General features: G+C 47.4%; 1 protein-coding gene across 2 annotated transcripts in view; it reads left to right on the top strand.

Moving 5' to 3' along the window:
* Positions 1-679: 679 nt before the first annotated feature.
* The window catches only part of RRM1 (ribonucleotide reductase catalytic subunit M1), a 400,603-nt gene continuing 373,863 nt past the window's right edge, over positions 680-27,419 (top strand). Inside the window, exons 1-2 of one of the 2 annotated variants that reach the window (XM_078775295.1) lie at positions 680-734; positions 806-866. In XM_078775295.1, the coding sequence (XP_078631421.1) occupies positions 848-866 (19 nt within the window). In that variant the 5' untranslated portion in view covers positions 680-734; positions 806-847. The remainder of the gene's footprint in view (positions 735-805; positions 867-27,419) is intronic. The other variant, XM_078775291.1, reaches the window with a different exon arrangement.

Genomic DNA, 27,419 nt, shown 5'->3' with positions numbered 1-27,419 from the left:
AAGAGTCTTTATTATACAAGCTCAACTGTAGCACTGGAGCGCTCCAGGCTGCGTGCCCGGTGTATATCCCACGGCCACGCCTACCCCTCTGGCGTGGCCGCCGCCCACTTGGTGCGTGGAATGATGGTGATGCCCTCACGCCAGTGAGCTTTCGTGTCCGCCACAAAATTGCCTAATCGCCAAGTCAGGGTATTTTTCGATGTGAATAGTCAACGGTGTAATCGATGACAGATCCGCTGCGGTGAATATGTTTTTTTTGTTTCCCGGTTTTTATTTCGACCAACGGTGTGCTTCATTGCTTCTTCGCTGCGTTTTGTATGTGAATGGTTTGAAGGAAGGTGTGTTTCATTGTGCTTGTGCTTTAAAGTACACTAAAGACCATTCAAACTTTCAAACAATGCAGCTCGAGGATCAAAAATAACAAGTAACATGCCCTGATGTGCCTTACCGATAAATATTTTCTTCAAATAATACATTATTAAAAAAATTTTTTTTTGAAATATGTGTAGTTTAAGTGTTGGATACCGTCCGATCTACCACTCGTTTGGCATTACAGAAAATAATGATTCTAACACATTACGGTCAAAAGATACTCGTTTAAACTAGCTAAATATGTTGAATAAGAATATAACGTGTTAGAAAGAAATATTTGCTTGCTTAAAAAAAGTTTTTTTTATGAATGCCGGAAGTGACGTAGAGCGGGAAAAAACTAGCGAATAATTCCCGCTTAATTGGTGCGAGAATTTCCTTTACAGCTTTGTTTCTCAAATGCTCTAACTTTGCTGTTTTATTTCCAATTATCTAGTGTGCTTTATTTTGCAGGTTTTTTTTTCTTCTCGAAACCAACATGCACGTCGTCAAACGAGGTTCGTTTTTGTGATATAGTTTTAAAATGTTTTGAAGTAAATGGTATTCGTATTAAAGTGCTGGCCTACGTAGATTTTATTTGGTATTGTGCTTAAGATTTGACATTTTGTGTCGGTGATAACTCGTATTTATTTTATCTCGTTAAGAAAATTGTAAAGCGTTGATGATGGAAGTCCTACAAATCAAAATGATGCAAATATTCCATTTTGATTAAGATGGAATATCATTATATTGTACAAAATACAAGGGCTCGTTTCACGGGAAGATCTACTATAAATCCTAACTGAATAAAAGTTGGGATGACTGAAGAGGTGGATGAAGGAGAGGTCACACATGGTCGGGCAGTGGCGCAATTTTTTTTGCCTCGACCGTTTCCGAGGGTGTGTGTGTGTGTGTGTGTGTGTGTGTGTGTGTGTGTGTGTGTGTGTGTGTGTGGTGTGTGTGGTGTGTGTGGTGTGTTGTGTTGTGTTGTGTTGTGTTGTGTTGTGTTGTGTTGTGTGTGTGTGTGTGTGTTGTGTGTGTTTGTTTGCGTGTGTTGTTTGTTTGCGTGTGTGTGTGTTGTTTGTTTGCGTGTGTTGTTTGTTTGCTTGTTTGCGTGTGTTTGTTTGCGTGTGTGTGTGTGTTGTTTGTTTGCGTGTGTGTGTGTGTGTTGTTTGTTTGCGTGTGTGTGTTGTTTGTTTGCGTGTGCGTGTGTTGTTTGTTTGCGTGTGTGTGTGTGTTGTTTGCGTGTGTGTGTTGTTTGTTTGCGTGTGTGTGTGTGTTGTTTGTTTGCGTGTGTGTGTTGTTTGTTTGCGTGTGTGTGTGTGTTGTTTGTTTGCGTGTCTGTGTGTTGTTTGCGTGTGTGTGTGTTGTTTGTTTGCGTGTGCGTGTGTGGTTTGTTTGCGTGTGCGTGTGTGTGTGTGTTGTTTGCGTGTGTGTGTTGTTTGTTTGCGTGTGTGTGTGTGTTGTTTGTTTGCGTGTGTGTGTTGTTTGTTTGCGTGTGTGTGTGTGTTGTTTGTTTGCGTGTCTGTGTGTTGTTTGCTTGCGTGTGTGTGTTGTTTGTTTGCGTGTGTTTTGTTTGTTTTGCGTGTGTTGTTTGTTTGCGTTTATGTGTGTTGTTTGTTTGCTTGCGTGTTTGTTTGTTTGTTTGCGTGTGTTTGTTTGTTTGCGTGTTGTTTGTTTGCGTGTGTGTTGTTTGTGTGTGTGTGTGTGTGTGTGTGTTGTTTGTGTGCGTGTGTGTTTGTGTGCGTGTGTGTTGTTTGTGTGCGTGTGTGTTGTTTGTGTGCGTGTGTGTTTGTTTGCGTGTGTGTTGTTTGTTTGCATGTGTGTTTTGTTTGCGTGTGTGTTTTGTTAGCGTGTGTGGTTTGTTTGCGTGTGTGTTGTTTGTTTGCATGTGTGTTGTTTTTGTTTGTGTGTGTGTGTGTGTTGTTACCCTGCGCTTCCGAAGTGAAAGCGGGGTTAAGCATTCAGGTGTGTACGTGTGCCGTGCGCCGTGTGCCGTACGTGTCTGCATTTTAAAAATTCATTTTCTTGGCAACCGTTGGTCCGATTGACACTAAATATTACCAGAGAAGCGCCGCCCCCTGTACCATTTTTTATTCATAATTATGATGTCATAGGTCACGTGGTATGGACGCCATCTTGGAAAAACGTTACACCTCTATCTCCCAAACCGCTCAATGGAACAAATTGAAACATGGCTCATTGTCAGTTACTCACCATGGGGAATAAGATATGTTGATGTCATCGGTGCCTTAATTATGACGTCATAATGCGACAAGTACAATGCTTGATCTGATCAGTATGAATAAAACAAAAATTCCTCTGCAACTGTTAGTCCGATGGACACTACATTTTCAGAATATGTGTGGCTTATCCTGTAGAACTTTTTAAAATGGTAATTAAGACGTCATAGGTCACGTGATACAGACGCCATCTTGGAAAAAATCGAAAAAAGTTGCAAGTCTCTATCTCCGAAACCGCTCCATGGAAAAAATTGAGACATGGCTCATTGTCAATTACTCTCCTTGGGGAATAAGATATGTTAATGATGATGTCATCGGTGCCTTCGTTATGACTTCATAATTTGACAAGTACAATACCTATCCCATCATTGTGAATTATTTTTCTTCGCAACTGTTGGTCTGATGGGCACGAAATTTTCACCACAGGAGCGCCTCCATGTAGAATATTTCAATGATAATCATGACGTCATAGGTCATGTGGTACAGGCGCCATCTTGGAAAAACCGAAAAATGTTGCACCTCTATCTCCAAAGCCGCTGCATGGAAAAAATTGAAACATGGCTCATTGTAAAGAACTCCATATGGCGAATAGGTGTTAACGATGACGTCATTGGTGCCATAATTATGAGGTCATAATTCGACAGGGACAACTCTTCGTCTGATCAGTTTGAAATGTATTGAGCGTTCTCTATGCAACAGTTATTTTAGAGAATATAAATTTATGATGTCATTGCTCGCGTGGTCTGGCAGCCATATTCGATTAAAGAAAAAAAAAAAAAGTTCAAAAACAGAAGAGTTGGCTCGCAACAAGTTGACTGCGCAGGGTAAGTAGTCTATGAATACCATCTAGTTTGTGTTTTGTGTGTGTTTTTTTGCCTGCTATTCCCACATGTGGGTGGGTTTCAGTTGATACAACGGGGGATCTACCGGGTCTCAAAGTATCCACCTCCATTAGCGTGCCAAATCCCAGGCCCCCCTTCCACTCGGGTGTGCCAAATCTCATGTCCCCCTTCCACTCGGGTCTGCTAAATGTCAGGCCCCCCCTTCCACTTGGGTCCGTTAAATGTCAGGCGCCCCTTCCACTCGGGTCCGCTAAATGTCAGGCGCCCCTTCCACTCGGTCCGCCAAATCTCAGGCCCCCCTTCCACTCGGGTACGCCAAATCTCAGCCCCCCCTTCCACTCAGGTCCGCGAAAGCTCAGGTCCCCCCTTCCACTCTGGTCCGCCAAATCAAAGGCCCCTCTCTCTGTGCATGCGTATGTGTCCTCGACAGGGTTAGAGTTAACAACACCCATCAAGCCATGGGCTCTTCCCTCTCCCCCCACCACAGCGGCCCACGAAGCTGTTGTATTTGGCATGTTACTGGATCTCACGGAGCTCGGTTCCCTGTGGACATAACATGGCTTAAAAGGGAGTTGACAGCTTTTAGCTCTTGTGTAAGCCTCGCCTTGTTGTACAAAATAAGTTGTCAAATGTAATCGTAACATTTAAATTATATTGTTACGGATCGCGGATTAGATGTTATTTACCGAGCGGTGGTATTGCCGCGACCTAACAGTTCCCCCGATTCTTCCCCAACTCACCCGATTCCACCCGAACGTTGGCCAAATCGCGCTATGCTAAATCAATGATTGGAAAGGACACAACGACTGGGATAAATGAAACGACGCAAGGGGTACAGTTCTCAAGACCTCCGGAGGAGGGTATAATTAGTGGTGGAGAAAAGGGGTAGATTACAAGGTAGAGTGAGGTAAAAGACACAGAAGAGATGGGCACTTAAATACAATCTTATCTTTTCCCAGACAGACCACAGACAAACGGAACAAGGCTGACTTACACAGGGATTGATGGCAGGAAGGGACAGGCAGTCGATAGCACAAGGTGCACCTTGGCTCAGGGACAGGATAAAGCACGGTCCAGTCCAGAGATGCGGGGAGGTGTCACAGCGCTCAGAAGGGACGTCTCTCTTGCTTCAAGCTCAGCGCGCATCTGACGTCACCACTCCTTCGGCTGCGCATGCTCAACGGGGAGTGACACGCCCTCGGCTGGTTGGCTCCGCCCCAGATGGGACCGGTCCGCCGCTTCCATTGGGTGCGGGGGTTACCGGGCTCCGCCCTTGACGAGGAGCTGACAGGGAGCCCCTATTTGGTAACCCCGTCGAGCACATGTTCGATGGCGGCTCGCTGGGAAGGCCTCATGCCCTCCCAACACCCCCTACCAACCAAGCCGGAGTGAGGACGCGCACTCCCTGTGCATGCCGCCGCCGTTGCTGTTGTTGTTGTTGTTGTTGTTGCTGAACCGTGAGGAAGAGCTGCGGGAAGAGCAGCTGCGGGGAGGTATTGGGAGGTCCTAAACTTCCTAACGGTGCCATACAATCACATTCTGGTGCAACGAAGGGTCAGAATTAATGGAAACGAGTCCTTAACTGACATAGACTAAGAATAACTAGCAAGATGTCCTATAGTTGTCTACGTGAGATGCGGTGGACCTGGATGCGACATTTAATGGGGGAAATAGGGGGAGGTCGGGTCTACAGAGTGTTGTTTACAGAAAATGGGACTAGGGAATGGGGGATTGGGGATAGTTGGGAAGTATTGAGGAAATAGGGGAATATTTACAAGCGGATATGGATGGATGCAAATCCCATATCCGCAACAATATTAAGTTGATTACTATTGGCAGAGTACCCTCCTTAAGGGCAATCTTGTTCCATTGAACACGTTCTTCTGCCACATACAGTGAAACCCAGATTTTACGCGCCCCGATTTAACGCGAATTTGGATATAACCCGATTAGTCATTGGACCTTTTTTTTTTTTTTTGCTCTTTCCGGCATTTCTTTTCGGAAATGGAACAAACTGCTAGAAAAAGAAAATCTTTTTCTGTGAAAGATAAGCTTCACGCACTTAACGCGATCAAGACTAAAAGTCAAACTCAAGTTGCACGAGACCTCGGGATACTGGAATCAACACTTCGTGGCTGGAAATCTCAAAAAGAAAAGCTACGTGCATCGCTTTGCTAATTTGAAGAAGAAGCAGGACTAAAAGCCAAACGCCTGAAGACAGCCAAAGATGTCAGCCTCGATGACTCCTTGTACGAGTGGTTCGTTCAAGCTCGCTCAGAAGGCCTTCCAATTTCCGGTCCTATTCTCAAAGCTCAAGCCGAGAAGTTTGACAAGCAGATCAACGGAGAAACCTCACAGTTCAAAGCCAGCAATGGATGTCTAGACCGGTTTAAACGCCGTCACGGGATTTCTCAAGTGTTAGTGTCAGGAGAAATTCGCTCAGCCGACAGTGCCGCCGCCAGCGAATACCCGGCTGAACTAAAAACTCTCTTAGAAGAAGGTGGCTACGTGGAAGTACAAGTGTACAACCCGTGATGAAACAGGCCTCTGCTGCAAGATGATCCCAGACCGTACACTGGCAAGCAAAGATGACGCCCACTGACGGGAGGGGTTCAAACCGCAAAGATCGCGTGACGTTGTTGTTTTGTGTGAACAAGACTGGAACACATAAGTTAAAACCGCTCATGATTGGCAAATCTCGCTCGCCCCGCTGTTTCCTCCATGTCAACATGAAGTCGTTACCGTTAGAGTACATGCACAGCAGCAATGCTTGGATAACGAGTGTCATCTTTGAGGATTGGTTTCACAAAACTTTTGTCCCTGCCATCTGCGCTCATTTGCGTAAGGAAAAGCTAGAACCCAAAGCTCTTCTTTTGCTTGACAACTGTCCTGCTCATCTGCCAGCTGCCAACCTAGTAAGCCGTGACGGAAAGATCCGAGTTTCTTACCTCCCCAAGAACACTACATCCGGTTTTAGGATGTTTTAGGATGTTAGGTCAACATTGGGTCAAAGTCAGGTTCACTATGTCAATAAATTATATTTCGTTCAAAATCATGGTAGATTAGCAAACCTATACATTTTTGGAAAGGTTATAGCATAAGGAAACTAAAAATCAATGTTTACATTTGGAGAGATACCTGTATGGCGGCCATTTTGGATTTTCAAAATGGCCACTGTAAAATACATATTTTGTTCTATTTCTGCCTCTAATTACCCTAAAAACTTTTAAAAATATACTAAACCTATATTTTCAGGGACAAGGAATCCAATGAAAGTATCAAATTAGTGCTATGGGGAATGGTAAGACACGAATCAAAGGTTTTCAATTGCAAAATACTGTCTTTATATTCGCGATAAGTTGCATAATCAAATACATGTTATCATTTATTTGCAGTTAACATCAAAATGTTAATAACATCAAAATGTGTCACAATGATTCATATCACCAAACATACACAGGCAGTCAGCAAAAATCATATATACACATGCAGTCAGTATAACGTCACATCTACACAGGCAGTCAATGACAAAATATACACAGGCAGTCAATGGCATCAAACATACACGATTACAGAATATGCCATTTAGAGTTCGTCATCACTGTCCTGTGTGTCGTATCCGACAATATAGTCCGCATCGTTTTCACAGTCCGTTCCACACAAGCAAAGGTCGGTCAAATTGATTGGCAAATCGAATTGGTCGAATGGTCGATCGAATCGAATTCGATGAATCGAATCGAATTGGTCGAATGGTCGAATGGTCGATCGAAGCGATTGGTCGAATGGTCGAATTGGTCGAATGGAATTGGTCGATTGGTCGAATTGGTCCAATCGAATTGGTCGGAATTGGCAAATGTAAACATTGATTTTCAGATTTTCCATGTAATAACGTTTCCAAAAATGTATAGGTTTGCTAATCTACCATGATTTTGAACGAAAAAACATAGTGAACCTGACTATGAGTTTGAACGCTGATTTTCTTGAACCCCGATTTAGCGCGACCCCGCTTTTTTCGCGATGACATTTTATGGACTTCAACGATCGCGTTATAACGGGGCCACACTGTACCTTTATTTGGGCGTTGCACAGGCAACTGACAGATGCCTCAATCACTCTCCAATTAGATGGTATTCATCAAAATATTTACCCCACGCAGTCTTACAAATTTGTAATTGCATCTATCTACACTTCTGAGGTAAATGTATCCAAATTATACTTTGAAATGTCTGTTATAGAGTACATCCATAAGTCTTTACAATGTAACTTTTATTCTGTTTGAGTATTTTCATAACTACCAAGGTTGATAAAGACACCAGAATAGATCGCCAATGTATAAATTAGGAGATCATTAAACAGGAAATTGTACTTCTTCTTTGCTTTTTTTCACCAGCCAAGCAAGGCTGAGTTGTTTACAGTAATTCTAATTTCACATGGTTTTCGATGTATGCTCAATGTGCGCTATATCAAAAAGGTCATGCAGCATGTGGTAAAGTTTCCTATGTTGAACGGTTTTTTATGTACACTCTTAACAAAATGCAGACACGTATATATGTACGTGTCTGACACACACACACACACACACACACACACACACACACACACACACACACACACACACACACACACACTTATTTTTAGCTCACCTGGAACGAATTTCAGGGGAGCTTATGCGATGGCACGTCGTCCGCCCGTAAACACTTGAAACTTCTCCGAAAACACTGATGAGATTGCGACCACATTTGGCACAAATGATATTTGTTGTGTTGTGACTAAAGTTTGTTCATGGCATTAGAAAAATTGGGGTCTAAGGGGTCTACCGGGGGTTAAAGTGCATCCAGGTTTGACTCCTCAAAATTGGGCTTTGCTTTTATCTCTGAATATACACACAATATTTCGATGAAACTTGACCACAATCTTACCGAAGTTTGTTCACAGCACTAAGAAAATCGAAGTTTTAAAGGGGTCAAAGTGGGTCCAGGCTTGACCCCCCAAAAGAGATATTTGCTTTCTTCTCTGAAACTACACACACAATTTCAATGAAACTTCACCACAACCTTCAGCACCCTTGATGTACCAAGGTTTGTTCAAGGCATTAGAAAAATTGGGGTCTCAGGTGGTATACAGGATGGATGGGGTGTAGGGGTTGCCCCCCAAAATAGGTATTTGTTTGTTTATTTAAAGTCTTATGATTATGTTAGTATGATTCTACATGCTGCCCTGTCTTCTAGAAACCATTCAAATTGGTTTAAAATACCTTTAGTCAGTGTCGTATACTGTTTATTCTACCAGGTGAGTGCCAGGGGTATTGCCCCTATGTTTGAATAATGCTGAACGTGGGTTGTCAGATATGTGCACCCGTTCCTTAGTGTGTTTGCTCACACCACCCGTTGTTTTAGGTATGATGCAAGAACTACAGACTCAATTTGAGCACCCATGTAGCTGTGGGCATGACTTGACAAAGTTATCTGTTTTAATTCACATTCTCGTTCGCACACCATGTCTTACAAAGTGCATTGGGGAACCGAAGTAGTTATTTTGCTGGAGTTACAATCCTGGACAAGTCGGTACTCCGGTGCATGATACTCGACTAAGTGTGCAGGAATTTGTAACTTAGCCAACAATTGATAGTTCGTCCACTCTTTGCAAAGGACACCGTGTGGTCTTTGACATACACCAACTAATGCTGGCAGATGGGAAGCCCATGTAGCATCCATCTAAGTGACTGCACACACATTGATGAATGACCCCGCCTGTGAAACACCAGGCTGACTGTTTATAATGAAATGAATGAATGAATGAATGATCGTTTTAAGGCCATTTTCCCCCCTAGAGCAGGGGTTAGCCTTGCGCTGGGTGAAAATTCGAATCCAGGCTAGACAGCTTGGAGTTGAGTGTGCGTACCTCTAGGCCATCCTGCCAGGCCAGTGCCATGCGATACATGGGGGCAGATCTAGGATTTTTTGAAAAAGGAGTTCCAGAAATTATGGGAATGGATACATACTCCTCGACGTGCTGAGAGCACGAAGCCACAAAGTGTGTGGGATTTTAAATGCTCTTAGGAAGCTTTGGGGAAGCTTTGGGATTTTAGATGCTCTTCGGTATATTCTGTTCATATACTGACCACATTGGCTACATATTGGGAGGGAAAAAAACATTAGTTTCCATTGCAAAATAAATTTTATTTATTTTTATTATTAATTTTGACATGACTGAGTTGGAACCTGTAGCTTTGTCAACTTAAAGGGACACCAGTTATTCAACGATCCTCTTCAGCAATTACTCTGAATGCTTTTTTGATGTCAAGAGTGCTTGCCCGTAAGTAAGTAGTATGGCATAAAATTAAGTGTGATATGGAAATTATGTTCAGATCTGTCTTGTTTTGTTCAGGTAGATTTTGCTATTTCAGTCAAGTCGGTTTCTTGATTGCCACTAGTAACATGTAACCCAGTGCTACCTGCTGCATGGTTGAGTAGTCGGCGACTAAACCGACTAGGTGACTGTGACACCCTACAGGACTAAAAAACAACATGTGTTAAAAGGTGGATGAGCTCCGTTCGGGAGACAACGACCATCCAGTAAGGTGATTGTGTCTCCTAAAAAACACCCATTGTGGTTGGACCGGTTTTTTAGGTAGTAGGTTGTAGACAACAACCGCTCACGGTAGTACTACCGTTTAGACTTAGGATTGTTAAAGTGGTGCCTGGAACCATCTTACACACTCCATGTCAGGATTGCTGATCTTACTTCCTATAGCATTCAAGGCCAACTCCACACATGGCTTACTAACTTCCTCTATACCAGTGGTTCTCAAACTTTCTTGGACTACTGCCCTCTTGGACCGGCCCAATGCCCCCCTTGTCCTATCGTCCGTGGTCTGACACCCAGAATTTATGTAGAGAGGAAGCAAAAATAACAGAAGCCAAATATTTTCTGAATAATATTTTACTTTATTTTACTTTACTTTTTATTTTATTTTGCACGACCTACAATGTTTCATCAGAACAGGTCCAGGTGAGGCAAACTGGGAATCTGTTATCACAGGCCCAAATACCGTTAGTGTGAAGGGTGGGCCTGGTGACTCGCTGCGAGATTACGAACGTCTGGCTCCATCTCGGTGAGGTAGAGACGCAGATCGCCCCTCTTGGTAATGTCAAGGCGGTTTCGATACTTGGTCAGCAGCACCATCACGGCGCGGAACCCTCTTTCAACGAGGTACGATGTGGGGAACGCCATCAGCAGCAGTTCTGCCTCTGTCCACATTGCGGGGTATTCGCCCCGCTCCAGAATCCAGAATTTGCCGTATTCATGCTGCGAGAATCTTGCCTTCGCCTCATCGTCATTGTGGAGGTTGATAATTTCATCCTGTAATTCGCGCTTCACATCTTGAATGTCACATTTGAATGGGTTGATCACCCATGCTGGCACTGACAGTTCTAGCATGTCTCAGAAACGCTGCTCCATATCTCCACTAATCTTGTCAAGGTGATTGCAATAAACGAGCAGCTCTTCATCAGAAACAGCAGTTTCCTTTGCCAACCGGGGAAAGTGGTACATGCTCAGTCGAGATGGTTTAATTGCTTCATTGGACAGCGTGATACCACACAACAAACACATCGGTAACTGTTTGTTCGTCGGAGATGGAATGAATCCATGCTTGATATATTCAACGGAATACTGACGACACTTTTTCTTTGAGGCCGACATCTTGAAGCCGACCGGACGTGAAGCTTTTTTGAATAACGAAATCAACACGCCAAAATGTCGAAAGATTAACACCAGCGCTAACACTGACTGTTCATACCTTGCCCAATGTCTGTGCTGGCCGGCCAGGCTGTAAAGTTGAACCAGGCATGTTGAATAGGCCAGCACGAATAGAGTGTATTATATCCCGCATAAAAAGATTCTTGCAAGCCGATTGGTTGAAATGGCTTCTCTTGACAAAAATTAGTGTTGTACTATTGGCCGCATTGGCGGCCAATAGTATTTCACTGGTGTCATACACTATCATGTTTGTTGCGTGAGCATGTATGGACAAGAAAATACCGACACGACATCAGCGAATATGTGATCATAAAAACCATGTGGTTGGATGGCCAATTTGCCGAATGGCGCCGGGTAACCTGTTCAGACTGCAGGAAGCCCAATGAGCACTCCAAATCGCTGCTGCTCCTCTAAATCGCCAGTGCCCCGCAAATCATTGCCAGTGCCCCCCTACCGCCAGTGGACTCTGGAGCGCCCCCCTGAAAGTTCCCAGAACCCACTGGGGGGCGGTAGGGACCACTTTGAGAACATATACTCTATACCAGGGGTCGGCAACCTTTTTGACATGAAGTGCCAGTTTGAAATGTTCTTGTTAATTCGTGTGCCATATCAACATTAAGTTCAACATTAAGTTTAATTATGACACCACATCAAAAAAATATTTCCAACAGACATGGAATTTTATTCCATACATATAGGCCATATGCATTGCAACAACATTTTAAAGAAACATTTACCGAACATCTACCGAACCTTGAGTACCAGTTCACTGGTAATTCCCTGTGTGTCGTAAAAAGGCGACAAACAGGGTTGGCGGCAGGAAGGGCATCCGGCCGTAAAACATTGCTTCAAAAAGGGGACCAAAAAACAACAACAGCCACGGTCCCCGAAAAAGGCCAACCCCCGCTTGCGGGGAAAAATGGCCTCTAAAGGTGTTTTTTTTTACCGAACCTGAACCGCTTCACTGCAATTCCTGTGGTAAATGTGAGCGGGAGGCCGTACCGTCAATCAAACTAAATAAGACAGGCCGCGTGTTACGAGAAAAACTACTACCCCCATTTTCATTACTACCACCCCATAAAAAAAACTCAAAATAATGACGAGATTAATATTAAAACGCAGAAGGCAGCCTGAATGATAAAGAGTGGAGATGCAACCGCTGACCACCGGATGTTAACAACAGTTGCTCTTACAGCACCTCAGGTTGCCATGAACGGCGTATCGGAAGGCACCAAGCCTACATCTCCTATTTTATATCTACGATTATTATACAATTCAGAATAATGATGAGATTAATATTAAAACTCAGAAACCAGTCCGAATAATAATAATGAGTGGAGATGCAGCCTCGGACCATCTGCTGTGAACAACACCACTGTTCTTACAGCACATCCTGTTGCCGCGAATATTGTGTTTGAATGCGCCAGGCCGGCATCTCATGTTGTGCATCTTTGATTATTATTCCAGTGAAAGAATTTGGAATTGGAATGGTGACTCTGCTCTGATCCATCTACCTCATCACCCTGCACAATCACACCGGAATACTATTATAGTGCAACACGCACAACAGCCATTGGCTGTTCAAGAAGTGATTTGGCATGCAGCGGAGAGGGCACTGCTTTCGCCAGTGTGCCAATGATTGCGCTGCCGCGTGCCAATGGTGGCACGCGTGCCTAACGTTGCCGACCCCTGCTCTATACTATCATAGTCACCGTGTGGCTCTCATGGAGTCCTTTCATCTCCTCCCTGTCAAGGCTGGAGTGCCCCATGACAGTGTTCCGGGCCCAGTCCTTTTCCTGATCTTCATAAATTAGAGTTCAAAATAAGCGTTTGCCTGGGTGTCAAATGCCACCAAAAACTCAGTCGTGCACCAAAACATGGTCCTATGTGGCCACTTATCAAAATCATTGATGTATTCGGTCGTTACTTATCATTCTATCTCAACCAACTAAACTTGCCAAGGGGACTACAGTCCTCTGGCAAAGGTTGTAGTGACTTAATTTGCTCCCCTCACCAAGAGTTCCGAAGGTGGGGTGACACAAATTATCTTTGTAAACGTGTGCCGTGGAGTGCTGCTTCCAGTGGTGGTATGTGAGCGTATTACAAATGCCGCTTCAGAACCATCAATTGTATCATGAGTCGGACAACTCGATGCTATTTTCACACTGGCTTCACCTACGTTGCTTTAGACTTAACTACAAAAAATCCAGAAGAATTCCCATGTTTTATTGCCTGTTTCTGCCTTGGGGAGGTGTATAATATGTAGCAGCTTGAGCGTCGTTCCACTTTATCATGGCATTTTTCTAAGGCCACTTCAAATGGCAAAAGTAATAACAACTGTTGTCAATGTCTTGTTCTAGAAACCGGTCTTTCCCTTCTGTACACATGTGGTCTTCAACCTTAACAGATTCATCGGAGCTTAGGCTTCTTTGTCTGGACATGTCTTTTAACCTCCGTTGGGGTAAGTAAATCTCACAGACGACATGGACCAACCTTTAACCCAACTACCCACTCTCTCTTCCTCATATGTTGCAATTTAAATTGTCACCATGCAAATTGGCTGGGTGTTTTACCTCTCACTTGGCACTTCAGCAAAGGACTTCTCCATTGGACTAGCTCAATCTGTAAACTTTCCCATCTGGATTTCTGTCAATTGTACATCCTCCCTTCAGGACTTTGTGCTGACCAACTTCCCCACCAATGTATCTTGCTCTTCATCTGCCCCAATTGGTTCATCTGATCATGAGCTTATGAAGGTCAACATCTCTCTAGCCATTCACAGTGCTGTGTATATGGAGAGTCTGGCCAACTGAACAATCGGCGCCATGTTGCCTCCCTCCGCTGGCATAGCTGATGTAACAATAGCCATACATGTATGACAATATCATGTTGAAAACAGCAGTTCTCATCTGATCACTGAAGTTAAGCAACATAGGGATTAGTTAACACTTTGATGGTTGACCACTTCGGAATAACTAAGTGCTGTAGGCTTCTTCTTTTTTTTTACCCATAGCGGTAGCGCAATGGAACGGTTGCAGGCTAAAATACTTGACACAATGCAGCAATAGCTACACTATCCTGGTTTTGATCCTTTTTTTTTACTTTATTCTACTATTTTTAAATGCGACTAAGTTAATTGGCTTTGGCTAGTTATCAGCCTAAGCCACTTTGGTGAGCAGCCGAGCTGGCATTGATTGTCTATGTCCTAGGGGAAGGGGGATGGTTGAAGTTATTTCCTCTTGTTAAGCCAAAAATCAGTCTGGTCAAGTTTTCTGGAACAATCCACATACAAAGTACACCAATGTAACAGTACAATGCAACAATAGCAATCAGAGGGCACCAGAAACAAAATGATGAGGGGGTACAGGGCCTGACAGGGATGGTTCACCTGACAAGATTGGCTGCATGATGAGAAAACAAATAGGGAGAGAAGAGCCCTGAAATAGTCTCCAACAATGTTGCACCACCCAACTGTAGAATAATATGTTACATAGTAGTTTTTTTGGGGTTTGGAGGGGTTACACAATTGGCAGATAATTACAATGGTATTGGCACGAGATCGCTTGAGAGGACAGGAGTCGACAACAATCGTATTATGAAGAGGGTCTGGTGTGTCATAAAAGTCCAATGACCGGTATTTTTCAAAATTGATTACTTCAGCTTTGTCACGATAACTCCCATGGCAGCATTCTTTCTGTCAAGTTCATTTCCAGATTTGGTTCCTTCGTCTTTCTTATGAATTTCCTGTTGCTTCTTCGCATATATGTGCAGCCTCACTGAAAGGATCTTTGCAGAAGTTTATATTTGATACCATGGCAAGAAGGTACAGGAATGTCACGAGTGAGAACATCCGCTTTGAGTTTGGCTGATATCCTTCACCTTCAGACTGCCTTAAAACTTCATGAAGAAATGCTTTGTTTGGGTGAAAATTTTCATTCTGACATCTGAGCAGTGGGTAAGATGAACCTCCATGTACTCCTTCAGCAATGTGAGAGCCTGAAGACTGCCTCCTGATAATGTTGGCCCCTGATCTTCGACTACTCAAACACTCCAGACATGATGTTCCATGTTTCTTGACTTTAGCTATCCAATAACCAGGCAAATTGTATGGGGTAGTATGCTCTGCTTGGCTGAAAACTGAAGTGGATGAGAGATCGTCAATTGCAGGGAGGTCGTCGAACACAGATCGATTCCACCATTGTCCGGCCCCATTTCTGTACACGTCATCGGCTAATCCAGGATTTCTGCCAGGAAAATTCTGTCATCCTCCTGATAACTACTTGTAGATGGACATTTCAAAAACTGCATGGTGGTGATGATCTTGAGTGCCAGTTTGAAATCGGGCTCTTCAAACGAATTGAACTGAGAGTTTATCTAGGTCAGTGGTTCCCAAACCCAGGGTTGCAACCCAAACTTGACAAAAACCCCTCAAAATCCTGTTTTTTTTTTTTAGGAGAGTTTTTCACGTTGAAGGTGTTTTCTCCAACAATAATTATCGTAGGTATCGGTACCATTTGGGTCAGAAGACAAAAAATGTTGGGAACCACTGATCCAGGTAGTCTTGAGTGACCCTGGCATTCAGAACGCAAGTATATCGCCATTGACAGAATCTCTCTGTGAACATCGAATATTGATGTGGTTAAAAGAATGAATTCTGTCTGATTTTATGGTTTCCACACTTTGCTGACGATCATGTTCATGAATACATTGATTGCTGTATGCTGGTGTTGAATGCACTCTCCTACTCTGTTGTTCAATTTACTTCGGGCCATTAAGAGTGTCTACTGGACATCGTCGTATCAAAACGGTTGATGAAGTCGAGGAACCACACAGTGGTAAGAATATCCCTAGGCCCGGGCGTATTGGATATCCCGGCTTTGCATAAGAGAAGGAAGAAACTCTATCACCTAACACGTAGGATTTGGCGTTTGGTTCACATCCCTCTCGGCTCAGTTTCACTGGTCATATATGTCTTATTTGCACGTCCAGAGGGAAACAATGCATCTGATGCCTTTTCCCAGAACGAACAGAACATCCCTGAGCCACACAGCAAACCATAACTTACGAAAGATGTGGCCTTATATCTCAAGACAGTGTGGCGTAAGAGATTCTTTGAAACCTCCTAGATGGAGATGTTTTGGACTGTGCTGAAGATCATTAGTCAAGCAATACCACACTTGCCTTAAGATGAATTGAAGTACATTAACAAAGTAACCAGAATATATGGGCACAGGATATCACTCTGAAAAACGTGTAGATTTGGCCTCACATTTTGGTGAATTTCAAGACGATGACAAATTTGACCTACACATGAAGTGTGACTCTAGGATTGTCTCATTGATTGTGACTTCATCATAGCTTCACCTCTGCTAATTGGTGCCGATCTCAATAAGATGTTGCCTTTGAGGGCAGCAGTTCTCGTATTACTTCTGAAATTTAGCGCTTATCTCCATCTTTGAATAAAGGCTTTGACTGTAAATGGAATAGAGTAATTGTGGTGGAAACCACATTGAGCATCAGTGAGCAGTCCGTTTAGAAAAAAAAGGAAAAAACAGTGTACAAAGTCGAGGCTCATGGAAGCGCGAGAACACAATGGATCACGACACAACAGAACAAAAGGAACAGTAGAAAGAGGGGGTAAACATACAAACAGCAGAGTTGAGGGACAAAATGGAGGAAGAATTGGACAAATAAGAGATGGTGGGGTGGGGGTTGGGGGGGGGGGGGTGGAGTGTTGGGGAGGATTAAGGGGAAGAGTATGGGTTAGACAATTGGATACAGAAGCAAATTCTCAGGAAGGGGAAACTGGACATTTGGAAAGAGTTGACCTTTGATGGGGTTGTTGAAGGCTGAGGGTGGGTGTGGCTGGATGAGGTGGCATGATGAGTGGGGAGCTAAGAGAGGGTGATGTGCAGTGTAGAGTGGGTGGGTGTGAGGGTGGAATGCAGAAATGGGGGACACATTGGAAGGAGGATGTGGACTTGGAGATGTGGGGGAGGGAGGGTACTGACATGGAGTGGTTTGACACTTTTAAAGGACGTGAAGGGGAAGTGATTGTCGTTAGCAGACAACCATTGTAAACCGGACTTCTCAAGGTTTCCAATCTGGACATATGGAGAAAAACATCATGTGAGGGGTGGAAGTAGTCTTTGTTGAAGGCACAGAGGAAAGTTGTGCTGTAGGTATGGGAGGTGGGTTGATGGACCAAACGTTTAGGTGAGAGACAGGCTTGGAAAATAATCGTTATGACAAAAAAAAAAAAAAGTATCATGAGATGTTGCTAAATGGCATTGCTGATGATTACAGAGATTTGAGACTCTTGACAATTTGTAGGTTGCTGCTTACTTTGTATCCAAATTGAGGAATCTGGTACTTTTGCTAGTACAGTAATAAATACAGTATTGAAGGAGCTGTGCTCCAACGCGAGTTAAAAGGATTGACGCGACAAAAGACAGGAATTCATCCGAGTTTCTATATTCAGCAAAACCAAACTCGGGTACTCTGAAAAGCCCGTTTATCGGGCAGCAATATATATGTGCAATCAAACGCGGCGAGAGTGGGCGTGCCCGGGCGAGCCCGGGAAAGGCAAGTCTGGACATGCCCGGGAAAGGCGAGACTGAGCGTCTCTGGACGGTCTGGGCGAGCCCGGGAAAGGCAAGTGTGGACATGCCCGGGAAAGGCGAGACTGGGCGTCTCCGGGCGGTCTGGGCGAGCCCGGGAAAGGCGAGTCTGGACATGCCCGGGAAAGGCGAGACTGAGCGTCTCCGGGCGGTCTGGGCGAGCCCGGCACAGCGATCGCTCCCTGGTTGCGTCCTCGGCAGGTGTAAGGCGATTGTGTATGTTCAGCGGCAACCGCGACACGCGCCCCCCCAGAATCGACTTGCACCGGCAGGGTCAATTTAAGGGGGGTCCTGATGACCCGGCCGAAACGACCCCTGGAGGGTCGTGTGGGGGGAGGGGGGGGGGGGTCCGGTGTGGTGGTGGGTGGTCGAGCGGGGGGAACCGTGGACGGGGGGCGGCCTCGCCGCGGAGCAAGGGCCAACCGTGGTGGTTGGTCGATCTCCACGTGCGCCGGCTTGAGGCGGTCCACCGAAATCCGGTCCGACCTGCCGCCGACGTCGATGACGAAAGACTTGTCGTCCCGTCGCAGGACCCGGAAGGGTCCGCCGTACGGTGGCCGGAGTGGCCCCCGGTGTGCGTCATGACGCACAAAAACGTACTCCGCTGTGCGAAGCGCTGGGGGGACGTAGGACTGGGGGCCACCGTGGCGGGACGTTGGCACGGGGGCAAACCGTCGGGCGGCCTCCTGGAGGTCTGAGCGCTGGCGACCAGGGACTGGTAGCGTCGGGCACGAACTCGCCCGGGACGCGTAGCGGCTGGCCGTAGACGAGCTCGGCGGTGGATGCCCGGAGGTCCTCCTTGGGGGCCGTGCAGAGGCCCAAAAGGACCCACGGCAGCCGGTCGGCCCAACCGCCGTCCTGAAGGCCGGCCATGAGCGCGGCCTTCATAGAGCGGTGAAAACGCTCGCACAACCCATTGGCTTGGGGGTGGTAGGCCGTGGTACGGTGGAGCTTGACCCCCAGGTTGCGGGCGACCGCGCCCCACAGCTCGGAGGTGAACTGCGGACCGCGGTCCGAAGAGATGTCCGCCGGTGCGCCGAAGCGGGCGACCCAGGTGGCGATGAAAGCCTGCGCCACGTCGGTGGTGGTGGTGGAAACGAGGGGAACGGCCTCCGGCCACCTGGTGGTCCTGTCCACCATGGTGAGCAGGTGTGTGAAACCTCGTGATGGGGGAAGGGGGCCCACCAGGTCCACGTTGACGTGGTCGAAACGCCGTTTGGGCACGGTGAAAGGTGCCAGCGGGGCCTCGGTGTGGCGGTGGACCTTGGCCCGCTGGCAGGCCGTGCAGGTGTTGGCCCAATCGCGGACGTCCCGTCGAAGTCCGTGCCAGACGAAACGCGCCGACACCAGCTTCTAGGAAGCTTTCCCGCCTGGGTGGGAAAGGCCTTGGAGGGAGGCGAAAACGCGGCGCTGCCAGGTAACGGGCACGATGGGGCGAGGCTGGCCTTAGGAGACGTCGCAGAGCAGAACAGTGTCCGCGAAGGGGACGTCGGCGTGGCGGAGTCCCGTGTCCGCCGCCCGGAGGGCTTGCACCGTGGTGTCGGTGGTCTGGTCGGCCGCCATAAGCGCGAAGTCCACGCCGAGGTGGACCGCGTTCGCGCTGGCCTGAGAAAGACAGTCGGCCACGGCGTTGTCTTTTCCGGCGACGTGTCGGATGTCCGTGGTAAATTCCGACACGGCGGAGAGGTGGCGCTGCTGGCGGGCCGACCACGGCTCCGTGACTTTGGCCATCACGTAAACCAACGGCTTGTGGTCGACGAAAGCCGTGAACGGGCGTCCCTCCAGGAGGTGGCGGAAATGGCGAACGGCCATGTATAGACCGAGGAGCTCGCGGTCAAATGTGCTATATTTTAGCTCATTCGGCCAGAGTTGCCGGTTAAAAAAAGCGAGTGGCTGCCAAACCCCGTTCACCCATTGTTCGTGTATGGCGCCCGCCGCGTAGTCGGAGGCGTCCGTCGTGAGGGCGATTGGAGCGTCGAGCACCGGGTGAGCCAGCAGCGTTGCGTCGGCGAGGGCCAGCTTTGCGCCTGTGAATGCCGTGTCCATGGCTGCGGACCAGACGACGTCATGCTTGGCCGGCTTGCCCCGGAGGGCTTCGTAAAGGGGCCGCATGAGCTGAGCAGCGCGGGGCACGAAACGGTGGTAGAAATTCACCATGCCAAGGAACTCCTGCAGGGCCTTGATGGAGCGGGGACGCGGGAACTCTGTGATGGCCTCGACCTTGGTTGGCAGTGGCACGGCCCCGTTTCTGGTGATGTGGTGGCCCAAAAAGTCAACGGCCGTCGTGCCGAAGTGGCATTTGGCCGGGTTGACGATTAAGCCGTGCTCGCTGAGGCGCTCGAACAGTGTTCGGAGGTGGAGGAGGTGCTCGGCCCGGGACGTGCTGGCGACGAGGATGTCGTCCAGGTAGATGAAGAGGAACGGCAGGTCGCGCAGCACGCCGTCCATCAAGCGTTGGAACGCCTGGGCCGCGTTCTTGAGGACAAACGGTATTCTCAAGAATTCGAACAGGCTGAACGGCGTGATGACGGCCGTTTTTGGGACGTCGGCCGGCCTGACAGGTACCTGGTGGTATCCCCGTATTAGGTCAACTTTCGAGAAAATGACCTGCCCCGCCAAACGGGCGGAAAAGTCCTGGATGTGCGGGACCGGATACCTGTCGGGGGTGGTAACGTCGTTGAGGCGGCGGTAGTCGCTACATGGGCGCCAGCTGCCCCCCGGCTTCGGCACGATGTGTAGTGGCGAGGCCCACACGCTATCGGAGCGCCGCACGATGCCGAGGTGCTCCAACGCGTCGAACTCGGCTTTTGCCACGGCGAGCTTGGCCGGGACGAGGCGGCGGGCTCTGGCGTAGACCGGTGGGCCCGTAGTTGGTATGTGGTGCTCGATACCATGTCTCACTGCGACAGGCCGAAAACGTCGGCCGCGTGAGGGCCGGGAACTCTGCGAGCAGGCGACCGAACTCGTTTGCCGCCGGGAGTGCGCATGCTAGTTCGGTCGGCGCGGAGCTGCTCATCGTGCATGCCAGGGAGCTGAAAGTCTCGGCGTTGACAAGGCGACGCCTTTTGACGTCGACCAGCAGCCCATGTGCGCAGAGGAAGTCGGCGCCCAGCAAAGCCATGGGCACGCTCGCCGTCACAAAGGTCCAGTTAAAGCGCTGGTTGCCGAAGCAGAGGGTGACGTTGCGCGGGCCGAAGGTGCGGATGGCCGATCCGTTGGCAGCGACCAAGGAGGGGACGCAAACGGCGGTCTGCCTGTCCTGCTCAGAGGCGGGTATGACGCTCAGTTGGGCGCCGGTGTCACAAAGGAAGCGCCGCCCGGACGCGTTGTCCGTGATAAAAAGCAAGTTGCCCGAGTGGCCGGCGCTCATGGCTGGTAATGAACGCCGGCCCGGCCATTTCCCGACTTGCCGAAAGTGCACGGGGGTCGGCATGTCCGAGCCTTGTGTCCGAACCTGGCGTGGTAATAACACCACGCCTGGTCAGGTGGCGGCCCCGGCCGTCGTGTTGGGAGCAGTCGGCGCGGCGTGGCGGCCGCCAGTTGCACCGGCAGTTCGGCCTCCAACCGCACCGGGCGCCATGGGCGTCACCTCGGACGGCGGCGGGCTCCAGGTAGCCGCCCCGATGTGCTGGCCTGCCGAGGAGATCTTGTCGGCTTCCCTGGCGAGGGCGCGGGGATCCGTGATCTGTGTGCCTGCCAGGGCGAGGCGTACCTGGCTAGGCAGCTGGCGGAGGAACAGCTCTCGGAAAAGAAAATGGGGGGAGTGCTCACCGAGCAGCGAGAGCATGTAGTCCATTCGCTCGGACGGGCGCGTGTCGCCGAGCTCGGGCAGGTCGAGCAGGCGGCGTGCGCGTTCTGCCGGTGAGAGGGCGAATGCGTCGAGGAGGAGCGTCTTGATCGCGCCATACTTGTCAGCGGCTGGCGGGTGCTGGAGGAGGCCCATGGCGCGGGCCGCGGTGGTGGAGCCGAGTGCCGCTACCACATGGTGGAAGCGGGTGTCGTCGGCGGTAATGCCTCGCAGGGCAAACTGGGAGTCCGCCTGGGCGAACCAAACCGCCGCGTGAGCCTCCCAGAAGGTAGGCAGTTTAAGGGCAACTGCCGTGTCCATGTCGGGGGTCACCAATGAAGGAGCTGTGCTCCTACGCGAGTTAAAAGGATTGACGCGACAAAAGACGGGAATTCATCCGAGTTTCTTTATTCAGCAAAACCAAACTCGGGTACTCTGAAAAGCCCGTTTATCGGGCAGCAATATATATATGCAATCAAACGCGGCGAGAGTGGGCGAGCCCGGGAAAGGCAAGTCTGGACATGCCCAGGAAAGGCGAGACTGAGCGTCTCCGGGCGGTCTGGGCGAGCCCGGGAAAGGCGAGTCTGGACATGCCCGGGAAAGGTGAGACTGAGCGTCTCCGGGCGGTCTGGGCGAGCCCGGCACAGCGATCGCTCCCTGGTTGCGTCCTCGGCAGGTGTAAGGCGATTGTGTATGTTCAGCGGCAACCGCTACAGTATAAGCTTTATATATTTGATGAAGTGGATTGAGCTTGCATTTTGAAAGAAACTAAATAAACCAAGTAAATCAAGAATGAATCCCCCCCCCCCCCCCCCCAAAGCCCTCTCCCTCCCACAGATCTCTCGATGTCCCTGCTCTCAGATGTTGTGTTTGTGTTCCTCCCCCTCTCGCCACATCTTGCCTACCGCTCCCCATGTTATATGTTTTATGTGTCGGTTTGTCTTTCTGTGATTAATGTTAGCTTTCACGAGCCTCGATCTTGTATTCAAAAAAAAATAAAAATGAGTGATCAGAATGAGTTATTTCACAGTTTACAGGCATAGCACAGCAATTTACATTTTTTAATTAAAAAAAAGGTCAAAATTTTGAAAAAAAAAAAGTTTTGTTTACATTGCTGGATTTGCTTGGCAATGCTAATTTATATTCCTTAGAGGGGTGTTCATCATGAGTTTTTATTTCTTTATTTTTAACAGCAACCGTACACGTAACAGCATCACGTTTCCCTTAACTGTGCATATTGTCAGGTCCACGGCCGACGAAAACCAGCCTTGGACACCTATGTCATCGAGATCAAAAGTTGAAAATTGGCCAACATCCAAGATAGCGGCGGCCGCCATCTTGAATTCTGAGAAATGCTCAGCGTTGCACAAGTAGCAACCAAGCTAATTTGACTCTTCTAACTATATAGAACACATTTCCGTGAAAAAAGTTTGCAGTAGTTAACATTGCAGGGTCAACATTATGGCAATCTTACTATCCTCCCCAAGTGCACACGAGAAACGCGACCGCCCGCCACGAAGCCAGCACCAGAGAGAGAGAGAGACAGATTCTTCTTCCTCCGTTATCGAGGTCTCTCGATGACGTCACCCTGACCAATCATGTATGTGCCTCGGTGGTGCGGCCTCACGGCCCTCTTTACCGCTCACCGAGTCTTCGCCGCTAGTGGGTGGGGCTTAGTTGCCGATTACAATTCCTTCGAGGCGGCGTTTGTTGATTGTAATGTTCGGATCCTGTTGGCGGTGGTGGGGTGGGGTTCAGCCCGATCGGGAATGTCCAGGTTTCTGTTGACATTTATGCCGGTAGTTGTGGTTTAATGGATCGCTCGTCATTGTTGTTGTTGTAATTGTAAAGATGGGGGTTTTTATGGCCGGCTTGTTATAATTGTAAGAACATAGGGGAAATCACAGGAAGCAATCACATACTGGGAGAATTACCCTGAGACCCTACCTAATTAGCATGTCTTTACCCCTGTGTGAAGAACACATAAACAACCTTAAGCTCACAGTTTTTCAACTTGCATACATCACGATGAGCTTCCTACTCGCACGTGGTCCATGCTAATTCTACACAGTTCTATCTCCACTATGGTATGTCATCACCTACCCCTACAAATGTAACAATATAAACACCCATGATACTCCAACATTGTACACTTCACTATATGTACATCATCATGATCATTCACGGGGGCTCAAACCTGCTTAAAGATCCTGAATGCAAATGCATTGTTTGAGTTTGTAGATTTATTTGAAGAAACCCACAATATCTTGCTTTTGCAATATTTGCTCAATTGTTCTTTTTATTTGCGCATGGCCTGCATGTACAATTGGCTAAACCCTGATTTAGCCGTGTGAAAACACCATCCACTTATTTTGGCAGTTGGTATTGTTAAAGAAACCCATCCAATTGGAAAATCCTTGCACACTCGATGAGTTTTGGTTAATAGGACTTTTCAGGTGGTGAGAAGCCATTACCCCACCAAACTCCTATTATTGCAAACCATGGATAATACCATACTTTATTTAGAGGATGTTACTTTGGAAGACTGTGTCAAGCTAGTGGTCTCTGCTGCTTGCACGTATGGGTGTTTGGTATCCTGCAGCATATTTTGATGAGTTATTTTTCCTCCGCGCCAGAGGAGAGGGTATTGCATTTGAGACCGTTTGTCTGTTTGTTTGTCCGCACAGAATAAATATGATTTTCTCCTCCAAATCCTCGTGGCGTCTGGTCAAATCTGCTTCTGGTGTTTGTTCCCCTTCTATCCCCTCCCTTACCTCAAACGGCTACACAGCTGACACCGCACGTGACAAAGTCGAATGCTTTAACTCTGTGTTTGCCTCGAAATCTTGTGTCCCAAACCCATCGCTCTCTGTACCCACCTTACCCAGTCATACCAAGCTGCTCCTGGACTCTGTGTCCTCTCCCGACCAGGTGGTGAGGTGGTTGGTCAAACCTCGACTCCGATTCTGCAACTGGACCAGACGGCATCAGCCCACGGGTCCTAAAATCCTGTTCTGCTGCTCTATCACACCCCCTCTCTCTTCTTTTCACCCTCTTTTGCTCAAGGTCATCTGCCATATGCTTGGAAAACAGCCAACATTACTGCTTTACACAAAAAAGGTGCAAAAACAGATCCCTGCAACTACAGACCAATCATGGTCATGAAATCCATCATCGCTTCTGATATTAAATCCTTCCTCTTCTCCAATGGCTTGATCTCAGATCATCAATTTGGGCTCAGACCAGGTCATTCTACTCTGGACATGCTGCTTCTGCTGTCTCAACAATGGCTGGAGGTCCTCAATGCCAAACAGGAAATCAGAGCTCTCTCCCTTGACTTCTCTGGCACCCAGCTCTGCTCACCAAACTCTCCTCGTATGGTATCCATGGAAACCTCCACGCATGGCTTTCAGATTTCCTTTCTGGTCACAGTCAATGTGTGGCTTTAGATGGAATTCTCTCATCTCCCCTTCCTGTTCAGGCTGGAGTTCCTCAAGGCAGTGTTCTGGGATGACTCACCCTCTGCTGCTCCATATCTCAACCCTCAGATCGACAGGCAGCAGCCTCTTTATTCTCTGCAGACCTGGATAAAATCACAAACTGGTCAAACAAGTGGAACATGTTTTTCAATCCTGAAAAATCTCACACACTCACCTTGTCTCTCCAAAAAGACCATATGGAAAAATCTTCCCATCTACTTTCTCAACAATCCTCTCGAAGAAGTTCGGTCACTCAAGTTTTTGTGTCTCGTTATCTGCCATGATCTTTCCTGGGAAAACCACATTTCCAAGCTGGCCTCCAAAGCCAGTCGCCGACTGGGCATCCTCTGTCGTGCGTCAATCTCCCGGGATGAGCTTATTTTGAGGGCATTTCACTCTCTCACTGCAGGCAGGTTGGCGTTCTTTCTATCTTCTACCGACTCCTCTCCAGCCTAGCTCCCCATGCTCTGTCTGTGCTCTGTCCCCCCCAAATATTCCTGCAGGACACACAAGATCTGTCGGCAACCCTTTTCTGGTGAAATTGCCAAAATCAAGACTCTATGCTCACCTTCACTCTTTCATTCCTCTTTTTTCCCGCCTCTAGAACAAACTCCCACACTATCTTCACTCCCACTTCTCCCTCCAGTTATTCATAACAGCTGTTCACCACCATCTCATATCTTTCCACATCCAAAAACTTGATCTTTACTATCCCCGTTAATCCACCTTAAATCCACCTCCTTCAAATTCCGTTTTCTTTCCTGAAAGTCCTTATAGTACCCATTTGTTTATCCCGTGTACCCCCTCCTTCCCCCAGCCCTCTCCCTTCCACAGATCTCCCGATGTCAATGTTCTCTACTGTTGTTGTGCTTCCCTCTCTCTCCCCTTCTTTATTATATTTTCTATATGTTAGCTCTTATACGAGCCTCGACTTTGTATACAAAAAAAGAAGATATTTGTGTGTTTAATTTTTAATTATTATGTCAAAAACAAAATCCACTTTGACATTATGGGATATTATGTGTAGATCAGTGCCAAAAAATCTCAATTTAATCTATTCTAAATTCAGGCTGTAACACATCAAAATGTGAAAAAAGTCAAGGGGTGTGAATACTTTCTGAAGGCTCTGTATGTATCTCTTTAGTCCTGGGTTTCTGCCAAATCCCTTGCCTTCAGTGTTGGCAGGATGGAATGGAGCTTCTCCATGCGAAAAGTACTGATTTATCTCCTTTAAACTCAGACTCACCTGCAGTCCACCATAGCATTTGTGGATGAGAAATGTAGTAAACGGGCATAGACTGTTGTGATCCTTCAACTCCTCGATTACCCTTTTCTTGAGAAGGGCCTGAATTTCGCTTGCCACCACCTAATGTGCTGTAGGATCCTGTGGAAGGGACGTTCTCCTGCTAAAGATGCCTCCTGGGAGGGGTGACTCCAGTTTGACTCTGAAATTGACGGAGACAATCGACAAAACAAATTTGACGCTCGTGATGCCCTCCCAGTATCGATGCAAAGAATGCAGGTGCCCTCCTACATAGCCTACTTACCCAAGACACTCCTGTTAGCCAGTCGCCGACATTGAAAGAAGGATGCTGATTTATAAACGGATTTATCTTCGGAACAGAAGTAGAACTAGAATGTTTATACCTGAAGGTGCGATGAAAAGGTAAAAACCTCTCGTCTTGGAAGTCGGAAAATCATTCAATCGGTTCCAAATTTCTGAACTTCTGACTTCAGACGTACAATTATTTTGAGGTTTTCTGTTGTGATCGTTAATTATATATCGGGTGATATATAATTCTTTATCTATCTATAATTCCAGTAATCTCTGTGTGTATGTTTGTATGTTTGTATGTTTGTATGTTTGTATGTATGTATGTATGTATGTTTGTCTGTGACCGCTGTTTCGCGACAACTACCGGTCCGATATACTTGCAACTTGCCAGGTATATTGCTGGGGACCCGAGGATGTGCCTTTTCAAGGTTTCATATTAATCGGACAAGTAGTTAGCGAGCTATGGCGATTTCTTTACCAAACTCCGCAAGCCGTTCGCTTTGGACCAAACCATTGCATGTAAATAGAGGGGGGGGGATTGTCACCGTACTCGCAAGCCGTTCGCTTTGGACCAAACCATTTCATGTAAATAGAGGGGGGGGGGGATTGTCACCGTACTCGCAAGCCGTTCGCTTTGGACCAAACCATTTCATGTAAATAGAGGGGGGGGATTGTCACCGTACTCGCAAGCCGTTCGCTTTGGACCAAACCATTTCATGTAAATAGAGGGGGGGGATATAATTTTAGATATAGATATAGTACGGGCATGCCCTAGTTATTATAA

The sequence above is a fragment of the Myxine glutinosa genome, chromosome 1 (genome assembly GCF_964187855.1).
Source record: "Myxine glutinosa chromosome 1, kmMyxGlut1.1, whole genome shotgun sequence".
Lineage (NCBI taxonomy): Eukaryota > Metazoa > Chordata > Myxini > Myxiniformes > Myxinidae > Myxine > Myxine glutinosa.
This window is presented reverse-complemented; position numbering and strand designations above follow the sequence as displayed.